The 23,910-nt window shown below is 43.3% G+C and overlaps 1 protein-coding gene across 5 annotated transcripts in view; it reads left to right on the top strand.

Moving 5' to 3' along the window:
* LOC146175033 (uncharacterized) overlaps window positions 1–19,956 on the top strand; it is a 92,146-nt gene extending 72,190 nt beyond the window's left edge. For 2 of the 5 annotated variants that reach the window (XM_084584367.1, XM_084584368.1), the window contains exons 6-7: window positions 4,524–4,573; window positions 5,198–5,257. In XM_084584367.1, the coding sequence (XP_084440493.1) occupies window positions 4,524–4,535 (12 nt within the window). In that variant the 3' untranslated portion in view covers window positions 4,536–4,573; window positions 5,198–5,257. Of the gene's footprint in view, window positions 1–4,523; window positions 4,574–5,197; window positions 5,307–10,661; window positions 10,833–13,131; window positions 13,268–19,811 lie in introns of those variants that run through there. The other 3 variants (XM_084584369.1, XM_084584372.1, XM_084584370.1) reach the window with 3 other exon arrangements.
* Window positions 19,957–23,910: the final 3,954 nt, after the last annotated feature.

A 23,910-nucleotide genomic window follows, 5' to 3' on the forward strand; every position in this document is an offset into this window, starting at 1 on the left:
TCGTTCCCTTCTTTTTTGGACAAGCGGGGGAGCGCATGTCATGGTCCGCCAATTGCATAGGGCACAAAGCGCTATTGGTAAGTGCGTAAGTGCAAAAAGAGGGCCACGCATCGTCATTACATGAACTAGAGTAAGCAATCACGTTCCATGATGAAACAGAATCACCAAGAGCATTAGCAGACAATCTCCCAGAGGTGCTTTTGGTATAAAGTGGTGCTAGCAAACTCACGCTCGGGGGCTCGCCTGTGTTTGGGCGCACAACGTCTTACTGCAGTTGCCTTTTCGAGGAATGCTTGAAAAGGGTATTTTCTAACCTCGCTGGTTATTATAACTATTATTTGTTTCATGTTACATCTGTAAATGCAAATTTTCTTTTCCATTTGTACTGAAGTTCAATACCCTCGCATTAATTCATTTCAACAGTGATAAGCAATCTTGGAATATTGTTACAGAGTAAAGAAATATTAAACGACACCGAGGAAGTGTTCACTGATATAAACGCCACACTGTACAATATGCGACGCCTTGCGCATCGGGGTGTCTTCAATAGCTGTGATGTTGCACTTCTCCTGACGGAGTAAGTATGTTATGTGGAAAAGGTGCAAAAACGATGTGCTAATGTTCAGAGCACATCCTTACTCCTGAAAATTTGTAAAATGACTTTCTTTTATCACTGTTATTCTGTAAAACACTTTTGCAGTGTATACCTTTTTTATATCTTTACTGGAAGCAGCCATGAATAAAAAGACAAGGATGGTAGGCGCAATGGTATAAATGTGTTTTGTATCCCCGCTCACTGACACTGAAATTAATGCAATAGCTGTACGGAATACGTATAGGCTTCCCTCTAGTACATATTATATTTTACAAGAAATTTTCCCCGACCAAACGTTTCACACATACCATGGGCACCCATATGATTCTGTACTCATTATCAATAGCGATGCCAAAAAGGCGATAGAGTTGTAGCCTGTTTCAAATAATCCATCGATGGTTCGTGCACCTAAACCCGCCTTCTTATGTTATACCCCTCGAGAGGCCTTTCAATTATTACAAATAATAGTGTCACGCACTTCCCGCGGTCCTGTATTGGAACAAGAGGAAGCTTGGCGGGATAAGCAGAAGAAGAGGAAGCTGGTATTAGAGACAGAGATCAAGAATTTACTGAACGCGTTACTCCCCTACATTCTACATCACTGCTATATAAGTAGACTAGTGGGGTAAAAATACTCTATTGTTTATGTGCTGTGTGCAGCCATACGATTCATTATTAAACTCCGCTCTTTTTATGATAGTCAGGTTAATTATGATAAATGAACTTTGCAGTGAATGGACGTTGTTGGGCATCATAGGTTGGATGTGCCAGAGTGTTGCATTTCATTTCATGTCGCGCAAGCCTTTTCAGGTCAGAAGATAGTTAGAAGCTGCTTCAAAACCGTTCATATATTGGTGAGAATAGTTAGATTTTATGTCCTGCATTACATTCTTCTTTTTTTCCGATTGTTAACAATCATATTACAGGAACATTCCTAGTTCGCAATCACGCTATACTCAACGAAATACATGGATGTGATTCCATTAAAAAAAAGTAAATATAGAATATAGAGCATCGCAAATCAACAAAAGTTGGATATGTTGCAGTGTGAAAATAATGAGATGAGAGTACTCGTTTTAGGCGGGAATAACATTGCAGCTGGTATACTTGTGGATGACATTCCAATTAAAATATTGGGGATCTTGCTTTATAATAGTAAAGCGCTATAATTTCTATATTGAAAAATGGACGTCAGAGAATCATTGTTTAGAAACGGTATTCGCAGAAACGAGAAAGCAGAACAGTAAACAACCACTAAGCGCCCATTTTTGAGTTTTTTTCTGGGTGCGAGAACATTTCGCCATTATATGCCAAAAACAGGGATAAATAGACACCAACAAGAAAACATATGCACTCTTTCACTTAAAACTGGCCTCCTGTTCTAATATTTTTGGAAATAGAACAACCCAATTTTCGGCATAAATATGTGGACTATATGGTAAACGAGTCTGATATCAGGTCTCGCTTAAGCTGTCTTTAATAGTTTATTTATGACATATATTTACTAGGCGCGTCATTTCTTGGAAGGTTTTTATCCTACGGCGAGTAATATCCATGTATTTCAAAGAAAAACGTACCGCTAAGCCTGCACTGGGGAGACGAGCACAGGTCGGAGCTCCAAATTACAACTGAGTTGAACGGTGCGACGAAAAAACGTCTTATCATTCAGCAGCAATTCCCATGCACATACCTTGAAAATTTGATGGCACCCTTCATTGGCAATATAAAAACCGAGAAAAGAAAAGTTACCGCTCATGAAATGTGGTGCAATCTCAAGTACGTTTGAAAAATTTATTTTTTCTTTCTTCATAAGATAAACAGAAGGTGTGCTAATGCTCGTGTCACTACTGAATTTCACAACCTCATGCGCTTCCAGTCATACTCTTGGCAATTGATTTTTACCGCTTCCCAAGATCTTAGTTCGGTCCAGGAGGGCAAATCAGTTTTTATAGCTCTTGCAGCGCTTGGACAAATGCTCGTCAGCTCGTTGACGAAGTGAAGAGGCATGTTCACTGACTCTCACGTTTAGGCATCTGCCCGTTTCCCAGACGTACACACTCCCATAGTACACTCGTATCCTTCGTCATGTCTCTACGCTACGTTTTTCGTTGAACTGTGTGCGACCAACTTGCCCCATAGTATACTCTGTTAAATGTTCATGTGTACTTTGCAATTTAGAAAATGTGATTTCCTTTGGCACATCACCGCGCGAAACTCAGTGGTAGGCGCTGGCGAAAGCCGTATAGGCAGCGAAGGTTACTCCGAGTAGCCAGCAGCATCGCTCGCCACAACTGCGAGTGGGCACTACAAAGCGGTGCGCATTTCATATGTGCTTTGCCGAGTCGACGCCCTTAATCGGGCGCATAGAAGAGGCTAATAACAACCACTCAGAGTAGCCCCCTCGCAAGCCTCCCAAGAAATAAGAGGCCTACATTTCTTTTTCAAATTTATCTACTGAACATAAATTATGCTCTCCGCTATTATATATGCGCAGCATTATACCGTTGGTACGTATTCGCCGAAAACGGGAGTATTTAAAGAAACTAGATTATTTTGTGTAGTTCTTTGTATTCAATTAAGTAGCACACTGATACAAAGCAATCCAAAAAAACTAAAGAGAAGGTCACCTTTGGGAGCGTCCGAGCAAAAACTGCAGGAATGAGTAGTGTATGTACTTAATGCTGGCGCTATGGTTTTGTCGAGTAAAATCATGTGCGCCGTGGTTTGGACGTGACCGTGAGCATATGCGTCTACAAATAGTAGTCACGGCATAAACTGAGGCATTTGTACTGAAAAATATTTTCAGCATGGAGACAAATATCTGAATAACATACCCCGATAGCGAAACACTGAGGCATTTAATTACGCTAATTACAAAAATTAAGAAGTAGGTATAGAAATGAGAACAATAGTGGTAGGGTGAAGTGAGAAACTTGACACCATGCCATTTTCAGGACATTCTTCCATCAGAAAGTATTTAACATTTGGGTTACCTGCTGCTCCCAGTTTACTAGAAAGTAACATGGTGCTATTTTTTACGCCAGTACGCTCATCTTTCCTTAACTACAAAATGAAACGTTACAATCAATTAATAAAGATCTTGAATCGCAGATCTGTGATGGCCAACGAAAAAAGGGATGTAATTACGTTCGTGACCCTGTAATGTTGAAAATTCAATTCGTGCTTGTTCTTTCACTATTGCTTCTGCAGCCCGTGAAATAATGCATATGGTTCTGCTCATATCGGTTGAGGACGTACGCACAGTAACCAACTTGTGAAACTACATTAAAGGCTGCGCTCTGCGTGTAGTTAATGCTTAAATCAGCGGCACCTACATGGTTGCGCACACACTATTTTTATGGTACATTTAATCAAATCATGAAGTAGTAAAATAAACTCAGTTGTGACTTTTCAAGAGAAAACGCTACGCACGAAGATGGAATAAAACAAATCAGCAATCCACCGTGGTTTTAAAAAAAGGCTGACTGCCGCGCCTAGCATTGCTCGAAATTTTACTGCGTGGATTTTGAGAACCGCTACTGTGCCCTGAAAACAGAACACTATTTTTTAACACAGTTCAGTGTTTGGGTTGCGCGTTCCCCCCCCCCCCCCCCCCCCCCCTCCCCCTAGGTCATGCTACGAAAATAACTTAGAACGCAAACATCATCATTATATTCCTTTATGCCAAAACCTGGTTTGGTTTGGTTTGCGGGGTTTTACGTCCTAAAGCGACTCAGGCTATGGAAGACGCCGTAATGGAGGACTCCGGAAATTTCGACTACCTGAACAATGAGAGTAAATATTTCTGAAAATTGTAAATGTGGCCCAAATTTACAATTTCTAAGTTCGATTATAATTGGTACCAAATACTGAGTGCACGGATGGTCCTCACCACACATACATGAAACCTATTTTTATGTCGTTTCAGCAAAAATCTTGAGTACAAACGGGAAACCAAACTTCAAAGAGCCGTTAAAGGTAAAGCACCATTTTGATATATCAAAATGCTGTTTGCAAGAACATTGGTATTGTGCTTATCGGTGAGATCTGTCTTTTAGACACGAAAACACGACCGTGAAACGAGTTCATGGTTTTCAGAATATAACGAAAATCAGGTGCAGCCAAACCAACTTGCAATTATTCGGTCTCCGGCAAGACAATGAAAATTCTTCATTACGCCGCAATACACAAAAGTAGAGCTTAATACAGGCTGTGCTGCAACTAATCATGTTAAAAACGCTTGAACGTCCCATTGAGCACGATAGAAAAAGTATAAGGAAACAACCTTGATACAAGAGCAAGCCGCTCTGTAAACTGAGAGTGATTATTTCCCTATTTATCAGCACCGCGAAGTACTGAAAACAAGAATTTGAAGCATTTAAAACATATTACAGTATTCTACAAATATATTGGGATGCTCCTATGCTGTGAATGAGCATTTATTGATATTCGTTGACCATTCTGTATTTAAGCAAATATCGCCCCTTCTAATCAGTTGCGCAGCATAAATTTAAAATGTGATAAATATTCTAGGCAGTATAAGGTAACCAAGAAGTCTTCAGAATTCAATGATTTGCTCTTCGGAAACAATTTTATTTTCAGGTTTGGGATTTATCGGCACTGTTTGTGGAGACGAAAAAGTCGCTGTAGCAGAAGACAAACCTCATTCATTTTTTGGTGTGGGCACTGTAGCTCACGAGCTTGGTCATTTGTAAGTTGACATCAGATTTTCGCTAAGAAACGTTGTGTAAGTTCTTAAATCGAGATATTTAGATTGTTCATGTTACTAAATTTTATCAAAATAAAGCGGCTTATCAGGCGCATTCGTAGGTTGATAAAGCGAAAGTCTTTCAACATGACTGATTGACTGCTAGTTCAGTTCAGTCGTTCAGTGGTGTCCGACTCTTCGTGACCCCATGGACCACATCACGCCACGCTTTCCGGTCTCTCACTATCTTGGTAACATCAAATAACTTCATCTACAACGCCTCGAGGATGCCACCTACCCATCGCGTTCGCTGCCTACCCCTTCTCCGGTGACCCTCAACCTTTCCCAACGTCAACTCTTTCTACAGCGAGTCCTCTCTTCTCATCAGATGACCAAAGCAGCAGAGCTTTAACTTTAGAATTTGACCCTCTAATGAGCAGTCGACGATATCGACTGATTTGATCTTCTGTCAGTCCAATGAACTCTCAGGAGTCTCCGCCAGCACCACAATTCAAACGCGTCAATTCTTCGGCGGTCAGCTTTTTTCACAGTCCAACTCTCGCATCCATAGATCACAACTGGCAAGACCATAGCACGAGTTATACGGATCGTGGTTGGCGGAGTAATGTCTGCTCTTTACTAGGCGGTCAAGGCTTGCCATGGCTCTCTTTCCCAGAAGCAGGCGTCTCCTGATTTCATGGCTGCAGTCTCCTTCCGGAGTAATCTTGGAGCCCAAGAATAGAAAATCTGTCACAGCTTCCACTTCTTGTCCGTTGATGCTCTAGGACTTGATAAGGCAAGACGCCATGATCTTTGCCTTTTTAATGTTCAGTTTAAGCCCAAACTTTTCACTCTCTTCTTGCACGCGCATCAGAAGTCTTTCTGCCGTTAAAGTGGTATCACCCGCATATCTGCACATCCGGGTCCTTCTTGTACAGTTCTTCTGTGTATTCCTGCCACCTGTTCTTTATCTCTGAGGCTTCAGTGAGGTGCTTGCCTCGTTTGTCCTTTATCACGCCCAGCATAGCACAGAAGCTACCTTTGGTATCTCTGTCTTATACAGAGCTCGTGTGTTCCTTAATTGGCTGTTGTCATCAACTGCCTGGCACATTATGTTCAGGAAGGCATGTTTATCTCTCGTTGCTATTTTCTAAAAATCTGCATTGAGAACATTGTATCTTTCTCTTTCCCCGCTAACTTTTGCCATCCTCCTTTCCTCAGCTATTTGCAAAGCCTCTCCAGATAACCAGTTTGCTTTCTTTCATTTCTTTTGCTTTGGAACTACTTTAGTAGCAACTTTTTGTATTATATCACGAACATGAGTCCACATCTCTTCAGGCTCTCTGTCTTCTAGATCTAATTCTTGAAATCGATTCCTGACTTCCACAGCATATTCTGATGGAATCTGATGCAGGTTATACCTGAAAGGCCTTCTAGTTTTCTGCGTTTTCCTCAATCGAAGCTTAAATTTGGCAAAAAGAAGCTGATGATCGGTGCCACAATCTTCCCCAGGCCTTTTTTTTACTGCTTGTATAGCGCTTCTCTATCTCTGCTGGCAAAGAACATAATCAATCTGATTCCTGTACAGACCGTATGGTGAAGTACATGTGTACAGGTGTCTCTAGTGCGGTTGAAAATTAGTATTCGCAATGGTGAGGTTGTTTTCTTGACAAAACTCTACTAGCATCTGCCCAGCTTCATTTGGCTCACTAAGACTGTACTTGCCTGTAATTCCGGATATTTCTTCACTCCCCACTTTAGCATTCCAGTCGCCTATAAGAAAAAGGATGTCTGATGATGGAGTGCGGTCTAAAAGGCATTGCAGGTCAACATAAAATCTCTCGACGTCAGCTTCTTCAGCAGTAGTGGTTGTTGCATAGACTTGGATAACTGTTATGTTGAAAATTCAGGTAGAACGAAAGGAAGAAGATGGTTTGCATGGTATGAAAAAGAACTGAACAAGGGTAAATGGGGTACACCTCCGTTCGCAGATGAGCCAACGTTTCGACAAGTAAACTTGTCTTCGTCGAAGACAAGTCCACTTGGCTCATCTGCGAACTGAGGCGTACCCCATTTACCCTTGTTCAGTTCTTTTTCATATCATGTTATGTTGAAAGGGGGACCTTGGATCCGAAGTGAAATCATTCGGTCATTTTTGGGGTTGTAACCTAGTACTGCTTTGCCCATTCTTCTGTTTACTATGAAAGCGACCCCATTCCTTCTCCTGGGTTCATGCCCACAATAAAAGATATAATGGTCGCCGGAATTAAATTCTCCCATTCTGGTCAACTTGAGATCGCTGATACTGAAGATATCAATGTTCAATCTGTCCATTTCTCGCTTGATGACATCAAGATTACTTTGCCTCATAGATCTTACATTCCACGTTGCTATGTGATATATCTCTTTGCAACATCGGACTTTCCGGTCGCTTCCCGACACATCCACACCTGAGCGTCCTTTTTGCTTTAGCCCAGCCGCTTCATTTGTCCTGGAGCTACTAGGAATCGCCCTTTGTTCATCCCCAGTAACATGTGGGACGCCTTCCAATCTGTGGGGCTCATCTTCCGGCGCCATATCATTATTGCTATTGTTACTGGCCATAGGGTTTTCTTGGCAGGAAATACTGGAGTGTGTTGCCATTACGTTCTCCAGTGACTCACATTTTGTTAGAACTCTCTGCTGTGACCTGTCTATTTTGGGTGGCCCTACACAGCAGAGTTCACGACTTCATCGAGTTTCGCAAGCCCCTCCGCAACGACAAGGCAGAGTACCGCCTATAAGCGGAGGTTATGATACTGATATTGCGCATGCCTCTTCTAGCTGACAGCAAGTGAGGCAACGCGAGCGATTCAAGCTAGTATATGTATTCAGGCATTGTGGCCTTACATTCAGCAAGTTCCTGTAACCAGTGAAAAAAAAATGCCAGAAAACTTTCACGGCTTACAACTACAACCTAGACCTCACAAAGCGCACATTGCCTTGGACAGAGCGCCAACAGCGTTAACCTTTTAAAACGCTACCATTACTATCCGCGGTAAGCTGTTTCGGTGATGTGCCTGTGCTCCTTATGCATAATTATACACAACAGTAAGGCGGGCGTAGGTGCTTATGCTCGGCGTTTAAGAATATGAGACGACATCGTTAGCGCCCATTGTTTACCGGCTACTCTTGTGAATCCCCATTTATGTACGTGCGCGAGAAAACTGAAGTACTCAACAAGCACTGATTGACGGAGCTCGGGGAAAACTGCACCCAAAGAACTTCTAGAAACAGCTCTCTGGGATCGAGAGAAACGTATTGGTGAGCCATTTAATCAACACGCATATGGCGCTCTCCCAGTCGCTGTCTCTAAATGGCGTTTAGATGCCATTTTCCTGAGCTCCGCCACCGGCTGCATGTTGTATACCAATTTAGCTCAATACTGTACATAGACTTCGTTGCTACTGCAACATTAGCATTATATTTCGCTCTCTCTATTTGCACGTGAGCTGCTTAGCATACAGTGATAGTAATCATAGGATTTGAACGCCCAACTCACGTTTAGAACGTCTCTCTGTGGCATGAGAGCAGCTGGTCTAGTTCGGCATCAAAAAGTTCTGGAAGGTTTATTTCCGATGACTAGCTGTCGTCGAAAGGCTAAAAAAGTTGGGTGAGCCTAGTAAATCACCAATTACGTATGATCTTAAGGCTCTTAAGGCTTCGCACAACCCGAGGACCAATCAGGGGAGTGCGTCTTGCCGTATACCAACTGCCAGCGGCATGCCCGTGATTATTCGATCACAACGTCAGCGTCAATTACGCCGATGCCCGAGTTTCTGCAAGGGGTTCTTTGAAGCTGTTATTTTTTAAACTTACGCGTGATAATTAATGCTCCATTACAGTAGACTCACATCTTTCGGCAAGTGTGTACATAACTACTAAGTCATGGAGGAGACGTGTTACTTTGAGGACTGGTGAGAGCAAATAGTCAGTGCGTGTCAGTGAATAGCATAAAAAAAAACAGTATCACGTGGTATACAGGTGACAATGTTAGGTGTTCAGATTCTTATTAATGCAACAAGAATAATGCACTTATAATAACAAAATGCAATGCACAGATGATTCAACAGTAGTTATGAGTGAATGAACTACAATGTTTCCAATGACCCCTATAGTTACTTGCAGTAGACTTCAACGTCGCAGATGAACCTAAACTCCATAGATGATAAGTGCGATTCATGCAAAATAAATAGGCTAGTAGCATACTCGTTGACATTGCTTTATCTAATGTGTGCCTATCAAGGTCTTCGCCCACCCCCCCTTCAAGCTAAGTTCGACTTCTCTACCCATTCCCCTTGTAAAGGCTGACACCGCAATTTTCACGTTTTTGCTCTGCCTATCCGCTGCCCTCAAATTTCCGCCGTAATGTTTGTCATCTGCCCTTTCTTTCCATCTCCCCACTCGAACGTCCCTTCTCCTTCAATATGTTGCAGCAAAAGTGGTGTCCTTTCTAGTTTACGGCTGCGAACCAAGATATGAGACGGAGGGACATGGTATTTTAGAAAACGTGAAATATAACACTTATGCTTTCAAGAAAATACACGAAGCAAACTAATCTACCTCCATATTAAGAGGCCGAAGTGCGCAACATCCGGTTCATTGCTTTCGTAGATAGAAGTGCTTCTAGCAAAAAATAAAGCATCAATAAAGCACGCAGCATTACTAGCAAGAGAACAAATGTCTATAGTATTAGGATTTTGAACGTGTTGCCCTCTCTTGGGAGGTATCATATCCGCACAGAAATGTAGTACATTTATATTGTGTCAAAGATTGAATAAAGCAGGCAAAAAATCGCAGTCAGATCTTTTATTTCCTTTGTTGACTAATATTTGCTTGATATGAATCACCTTTCAATCAAATTAAAAGCAATTTCTAAGCCGGAACTGGATGCGTTATGGACAGACGTTAGAAAATAGCCAATGAAAACTGTCATTGTCTAAGACTATATCTTACGCATTTTATAAAGGAAATGTTTCGCACTTGTTGCAGAGGTGTCAACTACCACTCATTTCAGCTTGATTTCAATAAATGTAATAAGAAAAGATTTCACATGCTTCATTAAAAGCGAGGAAGGACTTCTTCTCTTTTCCTTCATATGTTGGCACATCTCACGTTACTTCTCAAAAGTTTTTATTACATTAAGCCTTTATACGCGCGAACATAGAGCCTAAAAACGGTACCAAACATCATATATGACGGATAAAAAATCGGACTTTCTGAAATTAGCTTTAAAGAGGCTCCTCGGTTAATGCTTGCGGTATAATTCAACTAGGTTTCGAGCCCAGTGCTATCAGTCTGCTATGTGTTTCTCTTCAGATTAGGAGCGTTTCACGATAACACAAGCGACACACTTCCGGAGCATCCAGGCTACCCTAGTGCGGAGAGCTGTCCTCAGCAAGACGGATACTTAATGAGCTCGTTTCAGTTTACTAAGAACCAATACAGGCTATCCAACTGCTCGAAAGAACAAATACGTGCTGTGTACAGGTAAACACTTTTTTTTTCTCGTTTGAATCTTTCAATATCTAACCTGTTAAGCGTTCGACATGGCTATGCGATTATTAATTCAGCTTGTAAATTGAAAATGCTTTTTTAAACATTGAAATATATTCTAATTTAATATTTCAAAGCACTAAAGCATATTGTACTCAAGTACAACGCAGGTATCCACAGTATGGCCAGAACGAATTTGAATCGCTTCTGCATCAGCTAATAAACCCACATGCATTAAGGCGGCGTAGGTCTGCATTTGTTACTATTCAAACTATTATTAGTGAATGTTTTCATGAGCTTAGTTTCAGTCAAATTTGTACAAATGACAGTACCTTGAAGTATATTTCTACTTCAGTAACCTGATTGCATGGCGCTACCAAATAGATCATTCCCTATATGACAGCTTCTTATGCACATACTGCTTAGACGGAGACAAAATCTCCTCGAGCTTGTTGTGAATATGCAGTGAGCCCTTCAGGCCTCCGTTGCATGGATTGAGTTGGCCTGCACATTCAGAAGCGGGTAATGTTTTGACGGTGATAGAACTGGCACATCTGTTGACAAAAAGGTTAGAGAAAAATTATTTTATATATGTACTGTCGAGGACGTAAAATATTCCCTCATTAGAAATAACTGGATGTTATCTTTGCACAACAACGTGGTGCATCTCTCCTCGGAATGTAACGCAGCAAATAGACCCCACTCACACAGTTCAACAGCCATATGAAGGATTAGGGAGGTAGACTTGGTCAATGGCTTTCTTCCAATATGTTAATTGAGCTATAAGAAAACAAGAGCTCATATGCTCGCTCTATGCACGTCACACAAACAGAGTTCAACCACTTATGTTTAATTTTGAAGATGACAGCACATACGTTATTTCCTCCACCGAATTTGAATACAGAAAGAAGCATGGTAAAATAGGAAGGGCTACCAAGTGATTCAGGCGACGTCTTGCAACTTTTATTCAATATGAGCGCTATAATTAAATTTCGCCATTATAACCATAAGTCAATCGTTCGAGCTAGAATAAGACTTAAATAATTGTTTCCACTCTTCGGCATTCAGAGGCTGAAGGCCTGCTTACGTTTGCACTTGCAGCCCGTGAGCTCCATCCATCTGGTCGAAAGGTTTACCAAACGCCTCCGTCTTCTACCTCTCTTAGTGCTAATTATAATGAACGAAAATAATATAAGCAATGTTTATCGAGGAAAGCTTACTGAAATTTAGCGTCTGGGCTCGTACTGATTTCAAAGGACTAATTTTCCCTCGCAAACAGATTGAAAGCCTGCATTTCTGAGCTAGTTTTGCATATTTTGTGAGCATGGTTACTTTGAGAGCAAAAGACAGCATTAGAAAGTATAGTTGGCAGTATTAAAGTTTCTTTTTAGAGGTTTCAAATAGGTGAGCATATAAAGGGGAGCATGTGGTGGATGAGGGGGGTCAGCGGCGCTGTAAGGTTGAGAAAGCAAAGCTAAAATAAATAATGTAAATATGACCTAGAGTTCAGCTCTCTCGATTTTCCCTGTTAACAGCTAATCCTGTATTTATCCTCCATTAATTTGGCCCGGTGCTGCGCCCAATGCGGCATTCAAATATGGTGATGATTGGCAAAATGCTCTCAGGTACTTAAGGGGACGCAATATTTGTCGGATACCTTTGTTTTAGAACGCTACAAGCAATGTAAAAAGAAGCTTGAGATTCTATTCAACACTCTAGGACAAGTTATCTTTTCAATTTTAGCGCTCTTACAAAAGCAAACAGCACGGCCGCAGCATCATTTTGCAGCGACAAAAGGCGATTATAAGATATTTGGACAATTTCTAAAAAGGAAGAATATTTTGCACGTGAACAAGTTTCATCCAATGATCATGAAGCGGTCAGTTTTGCGAAGGCCAGACTTTTTATTCACAATCGACTTCCCAGGCACCTCCTCTGCTTACACGCTCAAGTGAGAACCATCTTAGCAAATTGATGCAATTTGCTCCTTTTAGAGGTTAGGACACCAAAAGGTATTCAGAAGAAATCGCAGAATATCCCTAGTTTTAGACAAAACTTTGACATCTCCTGCACAAAAATTGATCAGAGAGGGAGTGTCCGGATGTAAAGGTATTTCTTGCGATACGAGGAAAATAAAGACGCCAGGAAACTCGATTTCTCTGCCTTTCAGTTTGTAAAATAAAATTCCTGGGCTAAACAAACTACTCCGTGTTTACAGTCTGTTCTCGTTAGTTCTTTGTTACGTTACCGAACATCTTTTATATTGGGAAAAGGGCGCGACGTTCTTTCGCAGGAATTTATCCCTGGAGTGCATAGAAGTAAGCGAAAAGCCTTGCTACACAACCAATGTATTCCCTGGTCAGAATATGACAAGGAGAGAGTTCTGCAAATTGGTACATCTCGGCGACGACACCGTCAAGCCAGATCAAGTACGTTTGAATAAGTGCGGTAAACACTCTTAGCATGTTAGTTTCATGGATGGGTGTTCAGCATTTTTTGCTCGCTTGAAGGGCAACAAAACTTTAGATGCATTTGCCAAAATTTAAATGTCTTTGAGTATGAAAGAGCAGTGAACAAGGCTACAGGGGGAGCCTCAATTCGCAAGTCGAGCCAAAGTTTTTAAAAGTGGACTTGTCTGGGCAGTGACGTCCTCCCTCACTCGGGAGGTGCAAGGTTCAATCTCCAGTGTCACCGGGTATCCACGTGTTTCCAATGGGCAGAAGATATCCCTCGGTCTGGTGCTCGGCTATTCTGGGCTGAAATGACTGAGAAAAGAGACCACGGGCAAAAATGTTTGTTCAAAAAAAAAAAACAAAACGGCTGAATATGGACCTCAGCGGCGCGAGGCGGACGTATGGTCGTCCGATGGCAGAACGAATCACTGGCCCATCGACGCAAAGCGTCTCGGCTTCGGGAGTTGGTGGTGGCACCGCCCTTGCCGTAGCGTTGTGTCGACTTGCGAACTGAGGCTCCACTTCTACCCTTGTTCAGTGCCTCTTTCATACTGTGTAGCCATCTTATTTCGCTCGCTTTACCCAAAATGTCCATTTCATCACTTGTCGAAAGAAAAAAAAAACTTTATTGCACTTGATTCTTGCTTTATTTGTCAAGACAACTGCGGGTTTTGATTATGCTGTTTCTACATACTTTAAATTTCTTCTCAATGTAATTTTCTTTCACATTCACAACAGTAATTCACGCTTGAATTTTTTTTAGTTTAATAAGAAGCCTGCTTTGGAAACCAATTACGCCTCAGGGGAAAGTTCAGCACGACAGTTGAATCATTCTACAGTTAGTGAGAACAAGGCTTCGAAGAGTAGTACTTGAGGCACTCATTACGTATTACGTTATCCCTGATATTTCGCTCGGTTACTAATATTGTCAGTGCTCCGGAGTCCATGGCTGATCTGATACGCCGGATTGTGCGGGAATAATTGTTGCCTGACAAAGACTGCGTGCCGGGACGAACACCAGTATGACGGTTGCGCGCTGCAAGCAGAACCCGCGACCCCATCAACTTCCTGGATTCGGGCTTTAAATGCATCACGCTTTGGCGGGGGCAGACAACAGAACGATTTAAGCACTTCTCAGCCACGGATGGGCCGAAGAACCACCTACACACGCCAGGTGGTTCGTCAGCAATACCGTCCCGATTACTACCGCCAACCAGAACCAGTTTCCGCCCGCATTTACACGGACCGGTGGCGCCAGCAACCCGTGTGTTATAGCTGTGGCATGACCGGACACATCTCCCGGTATTGCCGTTGGCGGGGCCTACTACCACAAGATCATCGACCGCTGCCCAACGTTTCTAATCATTTCGACACTGAATTTCATCCGACACAGACTCTAGGTACATACCGCACCGCACAGATGCGAAACGGATCGCCTGCTTCGAACCGCAGCTTGACGCCGCCAACCCAAAGACAGCGACAATCTCCGTCTCCTCGGCGCCGTTCTTCCCCTTCGGAAAACTAGAAGCCGCGGCCGATGGGGGTGAGGTCGCCGGAAAATCAACGTTCCCAATACCTCTGCCTGTGTTTGTTAAAGAACAAACTCGAAGTATCCATTGACGGCATCCCCACCATGGCACTAATTGACACTGGCGCAACAGTCTCTGTTATGAGTTTAGCATTCAAAATCGATTAGGACATAAAGTGATGTTTAGCGTGAATCAAGCTGTGGTATTCCGTGGTGTTGGTGGTGAATCATTGGTGCCTTTGGGTGTGTGCTATGCGAAAGTTGTGATTGGTGGCCAAGCGTTCCGAACCGAATTCACAGTGTTGTCTCGTTCCACGCATGAAGTAATTCTAGTTATAGACTTTTTGCAACAGTGTGGTGCAACGTTAGACTGCCGTAGTGGACAGATCTCGCTTAATGCTGCGTTGATGTCAGCCCTTGTAGAAACCCCGTCGCTCGATTTAGGAGCGTTTTCTGTGTCTGAAGATACAGTTGTACCGGCGAGGTCCGGAAAATTCATTCAAGTTATTTCATCTACGAATCTGAGCGAGAATTTCGACGCCGTAGTGGAACCTACAACGCTGGCCTGCGCAAAGATGAGTGTCTTAGTGCCTCGTTGCATAGTTTCAGTCACCAGAGGCCACACCTTGCTGTGGACTGTAAACTATTCAGACGAGCCAGCCGTCTTGCCTCGTGGCATGAGGCTCGCTCATTACGAGTAAAGTGTGTCGAATTACGTGGCGGCACTAAGTAACCATGCTCCTGCAGAGAAAGCATCTCATTTTGCAGAGTCTCGAATCCAGGCAATGATAAACACAGCGTTGGGAGCACAGGAGCGCCGAATTTTGACAGACCTGCTCTCCAAGCATGTTTCGGTTTTCGACTTCGCCAGAGATCATCAGCCACCGATTCCAAATTCTCGCATCCATCATTCGATTGATACTGGAACTTCTCGCCCGATCAGACAGAAGCCCTATCGTGTGTCTCCGGCCGAACGACAGCTTATTGACGATCAAGTTCAGGACATGCTCCAACGAGGCGTTATCCAGGAATCTTCAAGTCCTTGGGCGGCTACAGTTATTCTCGTTAAAAAGAAAGACAACACATGGCGTTTCTGTGCGGACTATCGTCGCCTTAACGCCGTCACCAAAAAAGATGTATATCCACTTCCACGTATTGACGATGCAATCGACTGTCTTCATTCGGCGTCATACTTCTCCTCGGTAGACTTGAGATCGGGCTACTGGCAGATACCGATGAACCCAAGTGACAAAGAAAAGACGGCATTTGTGACCCCCAATGGTCTCTATGAGTTCAACGTAATGCCCTTTGGATTGTGCAATGCGCCTGCCACGTTCGAACGATTCATGGACACCATTCTGCGCGGACTCAAGTGGAAAATTTGTTTGTGCTATTTGGACGGCGTTGTGATCTTCGGCAAGACCTTTCAGGAACACAATAGCCGCCTCGCCATCGTTCTTGATTGCATTGAGAGAGCAGGCCTCGTCCTCAACTCTAAGAAGTGGCACTTTGGCGAACGCCAAACAATTGTTCTTGGTTACTTGGTCGATAAGGATGGTGCTCGGCCGGATCCTCAAAAGATTGCGGCTGTAACCAGCTTTACAGCACCGAAATCAGTGAAGCAGCTTCGGAGCTTTTTAGGACTATGCTCCTACTTTCGTCGTTTTGTGCCCAGATTCGCTGACATCGCATACCCGCTCACGTGCCTTTTGCACAAAGATGCACCGTTCATTTGGACTACTGACTGCGACTCTGCCTTCCGCCACTTCAAATTCCTTCTGACATCCGGACCTATCCTACGTCGCTTCTGTCCTTCTGCCCCCATCGAGGTTCACACCGACGCTAGTGGCGTGGGCGTTGGTGCTGTGCTCATCCAGCGTCATGGCACCGATCAGCACGTGATAGCCTATGCTTGTCGTTCGTTGAGCAAGGCGGAGCGCAACTACACCGTTACTGAACAAGAGTGCCTCGCAGTGGTTTTTGCGGTGCAAAGATTCCGTTCCTACCTATATGGCAATGTTTTTACCATCGTCACTGACCACCATTCGCTCTGTTGGCTCGTAAACTTCGTGACCCTTGCGGTCGGCTCGCTCGATGGGCATTGCGGTTGCAAGAGTTTAACTTCACTGTGGCATACAAAAGCGGCCGCCAACATGCTGACGCTGACTGTCTGTCACGCTTGCCGCTTTCATCAACTGGTAGTGATGATGACAACTTTGATGACTACCTGGCGCCTATCTCGGCAACGTTTCCTGACCCTCAACTGTTCCAGACAGAACAACGCAATGATCAGACTTTGGCACCGCTCTTCTCTGCCGCTCATGATTCAAGAGATGCGCGTTTCTGCGTTCGTGCCGGCCTACTTTACAAGAAGAATTTCAACCCCGGAGGTGCATGTTTTCTCCTCGTCGTGCCGGAAAAGCTCCGCATTACGGTTCTTGAAATGATGCATGACGATACCACGTCGGGCCACTTGGGTGTCGCCCGGACCCTTCATCGCACACAGGAACGCTTTTACTGGCCGAAAATGCGTCAAGTCATTCAGCGCTATGTAGCCAGTTGTGTCAAGTGCCAGCCGTACAAGCTCCCTACTTCCCGTCCACCTGGACCGCTGGACCCTATTGCGCCTCCGACCACACCCTTTGAACAGGTGGGCATCGACCTCTTGGGTCCTTTTTCGCGATCTTCTAACGGTAACCGGTGGATAGTGGTATGTGTTGACCATCTCACTCGATATTCAGAAACAGCCGCAATACCCTCAGCCACTGCTTACGAAGTATCCCTATTTCTTCTGCGATTTCTCGTCCTGCGCCATGGCCCTCCTCGAGTTCTGATCAGTGACCGTGGGCGCCAATTTACTGCTGAAGTTATTGAAGAACTCCTTCGTCTATGCACCTGCGATTACCGTCATACAACGCCGTATCACCCGCAATCGAATGGACTTGTTGAACGAACCAACCGCACTCTGACCACTATGTTGGCTATGTACGTGGACTCTCGTCACAAGAACTGGGATGAAATCCTCCCTTTTATTACATTCGCTTATAACACTGCACAGCATGAGACGACTGGCTACAGTCCGTTTTACCTCCTGTATGCTCGAGTTCCCCGCAGTTGTCTTGATACCATCCTTCCTTTCTCCCTCCACAACGAGCCTTCTATCGCCACTACTTTATGTCGAGCCGAAGAAGCTCGCCGCGTTGCCCGCCTCCTCATCCTAGACTCACAGGAACGGTCGAAGGAGCGTTATGACAACCGACGCCCACATGTCTCTTATGTGCCCGGTGATTTAGTGTTGCTGTGGACGCCGCTGCGCAAGCGTGGCTTAGTCCAAACGCTGCTGTTTCGTTATAGCGGCCCTTTTGTCGTTTTGGAGCGCCTGAGTGACGTGAACTATGCAATTTCACGCCGCACCGAAAGTGGCCGATGCTCACGCCGGACCCAGGTGGTGCATGTCGCTCGACTAAAAAGGTTCCATCCCCGGCACCTTTCTTAAACTGCTTGTCCTGGGGCTTCGTCTGCGAGGGGGGAAGTGTCACATGCTTCGGGGCGTCAGGAAAGGAAGAAGAGGCTAGAGAGAAGACGAAGAAACGGAAGACACAGTGGTGTGTGCTGGTGCTCCTTGCGTGACTCGCAGCGCTTTAGACTACCAATAAACACCCCCGTTACGTACTGAGTACGTTACAATATTGACAGAATAAACTTGAATGGTGTGCAGGACGTTTATTCAACACAATAGAGTAATTAGGTGTATGCTGCTTGAGCGCGCTCTCGATTTCAGGCCAAACAGTGGCTGTTGGAATTGTCTAAGACAAAAGCACTTAGATGGATAAAAACATCTAAAGACAATATGCATCATGTCGACCGAGTCCGTGCATTAAACCAGTGGCGGCTCAAACAAATCCGCCTCTCTGATTTCTGCGCGAGAAGGCTACATTATTGCTTCAGCCGAAGGCCCAGTCGTAGACATGCAATACTTGTCATCTTTTTACTAAAACACTATCCTTGCACAACGAATCCACAATACGCCGCTCTCGCACAGTCCAATTAAGGTGTGTCAAACAGCACCAAAATTGTATTGTACACTGTAGACACTTCTCCGATTAGCCAATTGTGCCTATATTTTTCTAAAGCCATTACTTTAAACCCCAGCCTCGAAGCGAAAGCAGAGTGTAAAATAGCGTCCGAGAACACATAAATCACAATAGGCTAATGGCGCTAAATGGGCAGCAATGTCGCTGTTTGAACGCTTGAATATGCAGTATCGTCGCTGAATACAAACAAGATAGAGAAATATATCTTTTTAACAAAAAGCAGATAATTCAGTCGGCGTTTATGATTCGCTGACATGCTCCTCTCCGTAGCAAATGGGAACAGGTGAGAAAAAGGCGTAATGAGAGGTGTGTTGAGAATAAAAAAATAAAAGTAGAAAAAGATAGAATGCGAACAATAAATGCTTACTAAAGTTTATGGTCGAGTATTGTTAACCAGAATTGAAGCGATGCATACTCCTACAAATGGCCTCACAAAGTTCACCTTGTGAAAAATGAGTGACAGTTACCTGGAAGTGTACAAATTTTTTTGCATACAAAATGCATGAGGGTGACATGAAACGTGAAGCTATAGACCTTGTCATGAACTCCAGTATCTTAGATATGCAAACAGAAAGTTAATTGCTGGTCTCTTACCTAGGGCAGGCTAATATACATAAAATATTGTCCTATCGTAGAGGCTTGCCGATGAGCTCCTCCACGCAATGTCTATACTAAGCACGCTGGTCAGTATACGCATCACTGTCAAGCAAGATATATTCTACTGTTGCGGTCGCACCGCAGTTGTCTGCTCGGTCGGACTGCTAGTCTGACCGAAATGGTAAAACGAGGAACACAGTATTTAAACTGTCGCTTGCATTCAGGCTGTAATCTATGGCTAATATTTGTATTTTAATTATTTGTTCTTCGTATTCAGCTGAACTGTGGTTTGCTTTTACAGAAACACTGTGAGAAACATTTGCAGTGCCGAATTGTATGCTGTTGGCTTGACGATGAATTAGGTTTCAGGATGTGCGATGAATACGATATGCCAGAAGGAATAAGATGCAGCCCTGGAAATGTGAGCACTAATATTTTTGTAATAATTTGCCAAGGAATCCTTTACTGGACCACTCTTTAATGCCTCACAAACTTGATGTTGAAGATGGCGAGAGGTATCTATTGGAGAGAAGCACATCTTCACGTTTTAATCAAGAAGCACGTGTGTTCTATTCTTGTTAATTGGTTGTCGCCAGTATTTTTTTAAAAGCTTTGAACTGCATTACTAATGTTTCATGTGACGACTACTTTAGGTATTCAGAAGGCTACAACAGTAATATACTTTTTTATTGCATGAGCAAGAAAGCTGTCTTTCAAGAGCAGGAAAAGAAATTTGCTTGTCGAAACTTTGGCTTTTCTACAGATAAAAGTGAAGGATGTTTTTACCTTACAAATCTTTAAAATAATAATAGTCAAATTGGGGCGAAAACAATATCGCGTTATTTTTCTCTGTACCAGGATAAAAAAAAAATCGAAAGGCCCAACTTCTGCGCACATTTCTGGTGCAGTTTGTAAAATCTGAATAGGAGATATTCTCTGCGCTAGAATATATAGAGTCTAGGTTTCGACTAGAAATTACATATTTTACAGACGTAATAGGTCCGTGCCGAAGAACTTCAAGCCGCAAGAGTGTATATCGTCTCCCTTGTGCATATAGTTTTTTTATCCTAAAACAAACGCCACAATTTATTTCTATACTGCACCTTTTTTGTTTACCTTCGTCAGAAAACACGACAAAATATTTTTCTCATATATTCTTAACTTGCAATCAACAGCGTCCTTTGGCAGAAGAACATATATATCTCGGTGTAATTGTAACCCAGGCAGCACAAAGCATTGGGCCAATGTTGTAAGTACGACGGCAAGCAGTGGCCCTACATTGGGCCAGCCTAACCAGCATGCTCCCAACATAGGACATGCCAGTAAACACCATGTCCAACAATGGCCCAGTCTAGCCAGTGCTCTCCCAGTGTTGGCGCTGCCAGTAGCCAACACTGGCTAGCTTGGGCCAAGATGTACAGTGAGTTCCCGATATTGGCACTGCCGTACATACAGAATGTCTATGTTGGACCGAGATTGCCGTTGTTCCTCCAATAATGGTCGCACGGGCTTTAAAACTGGCTATAATGGGCCAAGCTGTCCTGCCTTCCTCCGTCATTGGGTTTTCCGTTTTTTAAAACTGGCTACAATGGACCAAGTTGTCCTGTGTTCTTCCGGCATTGGATGTTCCGGTTTTTAAACATGGCTACAATGGACAATGTTATCCTCTGTTCTTCCAGTATTGGATCAGTTTTTTAAAGATGGCTACAATGGACCAAGTTGCCCTGTGTTCCGCCATCGTTGGCCGTTCCTTTTTTAAAACTGACTACAATGGACCATGTTGTCCAGTGTTCTTCCGGCGTTGCCCGTTCAGTTTTTAAAACTGGCTACAATGAACCAAGGTGTCCTGTGTTCTTCCGACGTTGACCGTTCCGTTGTTTTAAACTGGCTGTAATGGACCATTGCAATTTGTCTTGTGTTTTTCCAGTATTAGCTATCCCTGTATGAAAACTGCCCACGATGGACCACTTTTTCCCCTGATCTCGCAAATGTCATTGCCATCCTAAAAACGCAGCTTTAATGGGCTGCCGAAGTGAATATTTTCCGTTGACCATTCAATCAAAACAAATTCTCCATTTTTATGGTTGAATACACGTGCGCTGGACGCCAAACCGCGGCATTTAATTCCGACATTTCAGCGGATCGTTCGGATCTCACCAAGTACCACGTACGGGACGACAATTACTATAACGCATTCATGCACGTACCGCTGCAACTGTCTGGATTCGTCTTTTCGGTGCGCTCATATGCGGCGCACCTTTGGGGGTCAGCTATATGTGTTTATGGTTTTAGCCTATTGGCATGCATGCAGATTTCGTCGCAGGCGCATACGTTTGTCGCACAATTATATCTAATGATAGCACGACCGTGCGACCACATATGTATACCCCAGACCGGCTAGCACTCACGACCCAATATGCCTGTATTGGACGCCGATTACATCCCTGCATCTATACCTAACCTATAGTACAAATCCAGTTGTCAGTGAGAACGCGCATAAAAACGAAATCGTGTCGCCATAGCATATTCATGTGACATTAAATTAGTGATTAGAAGGTAGCTTTTTCATTGCCGAGAAGGAAAACGTTGCCTCAAGTTGAAGGAACAAATGACCATTTTCTCAGCGATGTTTTTGTTCTAGTGCTTTTGTATTATCCATAAGGAACTACGCGCAGCATCGTCTGTTTACCTGGAGAAAGGACCGAATACGATGTGTGTACTTTCTAGACGCAATCACTGGAAAATGAAAAGCCGGAAGACTCCCGAGGTTACCATTTTAGTTTTGGGCATTCACACGGTGGTAAAAAAAAAAAAATGACAGTTTTTCGTGCAGACTGCGAGCATGAAGGCCCCGGTACATTTATATGGCGCACAACATATATATCGCCAATAAAAAAAAATAGTTTTTTCCGCCTATTAGTTTAGAGTTTGACCATTCCAACCGCGCTAGGCGGTGGCAAAGGAATAAAAAAAAAACTGTACAGGAATGAAAATAATGTGCGCTGTCGAGTCATTCGAAAAAACGAATGCAGCCTACAAACACTGTTTTAATGAGGCAGTTTTCCATGCCCTTTCCAATTCTTTCATTCTACTAAAATGATTTGGAATACGTTGCTTGCTCATTGAACGTTATCGTCTTTTTGTGCAATCCGCGTTAAGGTGAAGGTGATTGCGAAAAACGTCTGTGTATTGCCTGATGCCACAGCGCTTCAGGACCTCGACGCGCACAAAATTGATTCTGAATCATTCATTGCTGTGTCTGTCACCGTCGATTTGCGAAGTCGAGACAAAACATGAGCGAAGAAATATTGTTACAGCTGGAGAATGATGAGGACGAAGTGGCGCGCTCGTTTGTGGAAGATTAAGAAAAAGAAGTGCGTCGAATGGGCGGCCCTCGTAGCCTGGCTTCTTGGCTGTTCCTCAATGTATATATCTTTAATCCTCTTTTGTAAATATATTTCTCCCTGTTACAAAATTATATGCCAAAATTTAAAAACCTTGAACAATTCACAAATTCCGTAGAATGTTCAGAACAGCGCGCTGCGCTATAATTGGACAAAGGCTTTATCGATGTGGCCATAATTACTTGCGCAACAAAATTATGCAAGGTGTTTTAATGGTTTTGAAAGCTGAGGTAGTGTAGAATAGGTGGAAAAAGTTTAAACAATGTGAAAACTGTTTTTGTTTTCCTAAAAATTTTCAATGTTCGCTGTTTTCTGTAAATTAGCGCGATCGTATCTCTGTATCCAAATGTCATAAAAATATGAGCTTTAGCTGTTTGCGAATAATTATGCTGAGAACATATTGTGGAATTTTTGCTGCTCTACCATGAACCTTTTCTGAAATAAAGGCCTGCAAATTAGGAAAATTTTCGTTTCCGATGTTTAGAATTTTTATAAAAACATCTACTCATAACCGAAAAGCGAACATTAACTGAATACAAATAAAAACATGTATATATTTAGTCGGATAATTTTCAGCTAGCTAACTTGAGCATAATTTGTATAATCTATAACCAAAGTTGGCCAGAATAGAAGAGAAGCTCGGAACTCCGCCTCTTTGACATTATTAATCAGTCATCACGCAACAGTATATAATATTTTGAAGTAAATATAAAAGGGCGAACCACCATCCTTTGTTCGATCATAGGTGGCAAAAGGGAGGGGACGCGCGCATTTGTCGATGCACCAGCTGTATGGATTTACGCAAGAATGTGGATGGTAGATGGGGAGGCTTTCTATTTTTTTAGAAAATGTTTGTCCGTGGTTGGCTTGAAGAAACAATGCGTTTGCGAACACACAAAACAAAACTATTTATTAGAACTCGACTCGAGCGGTGCGCGCTGGCGGCCGCTCATCGGCACGGTCCGAAGTCACGGCTGGCCGGTGCAAGCAGAAGAG

The sequence above is a fragment of the Amblyomma maculatum genome, chromosome 11, assembly GCF_055883805.1.
Source record: "Amblyomma maculatum isolate TAMU_Amacu chromosome 11, ASM5588380v1, whole genome shotgun sequence".
NCBI classification, from domain to species: domain Eukaryota; kingdom Metazoa; phylum Arthropoda; class Arachnida; order Ixodida; family Ixodidae; genus Amblyomma; species Amblyomma maculatum.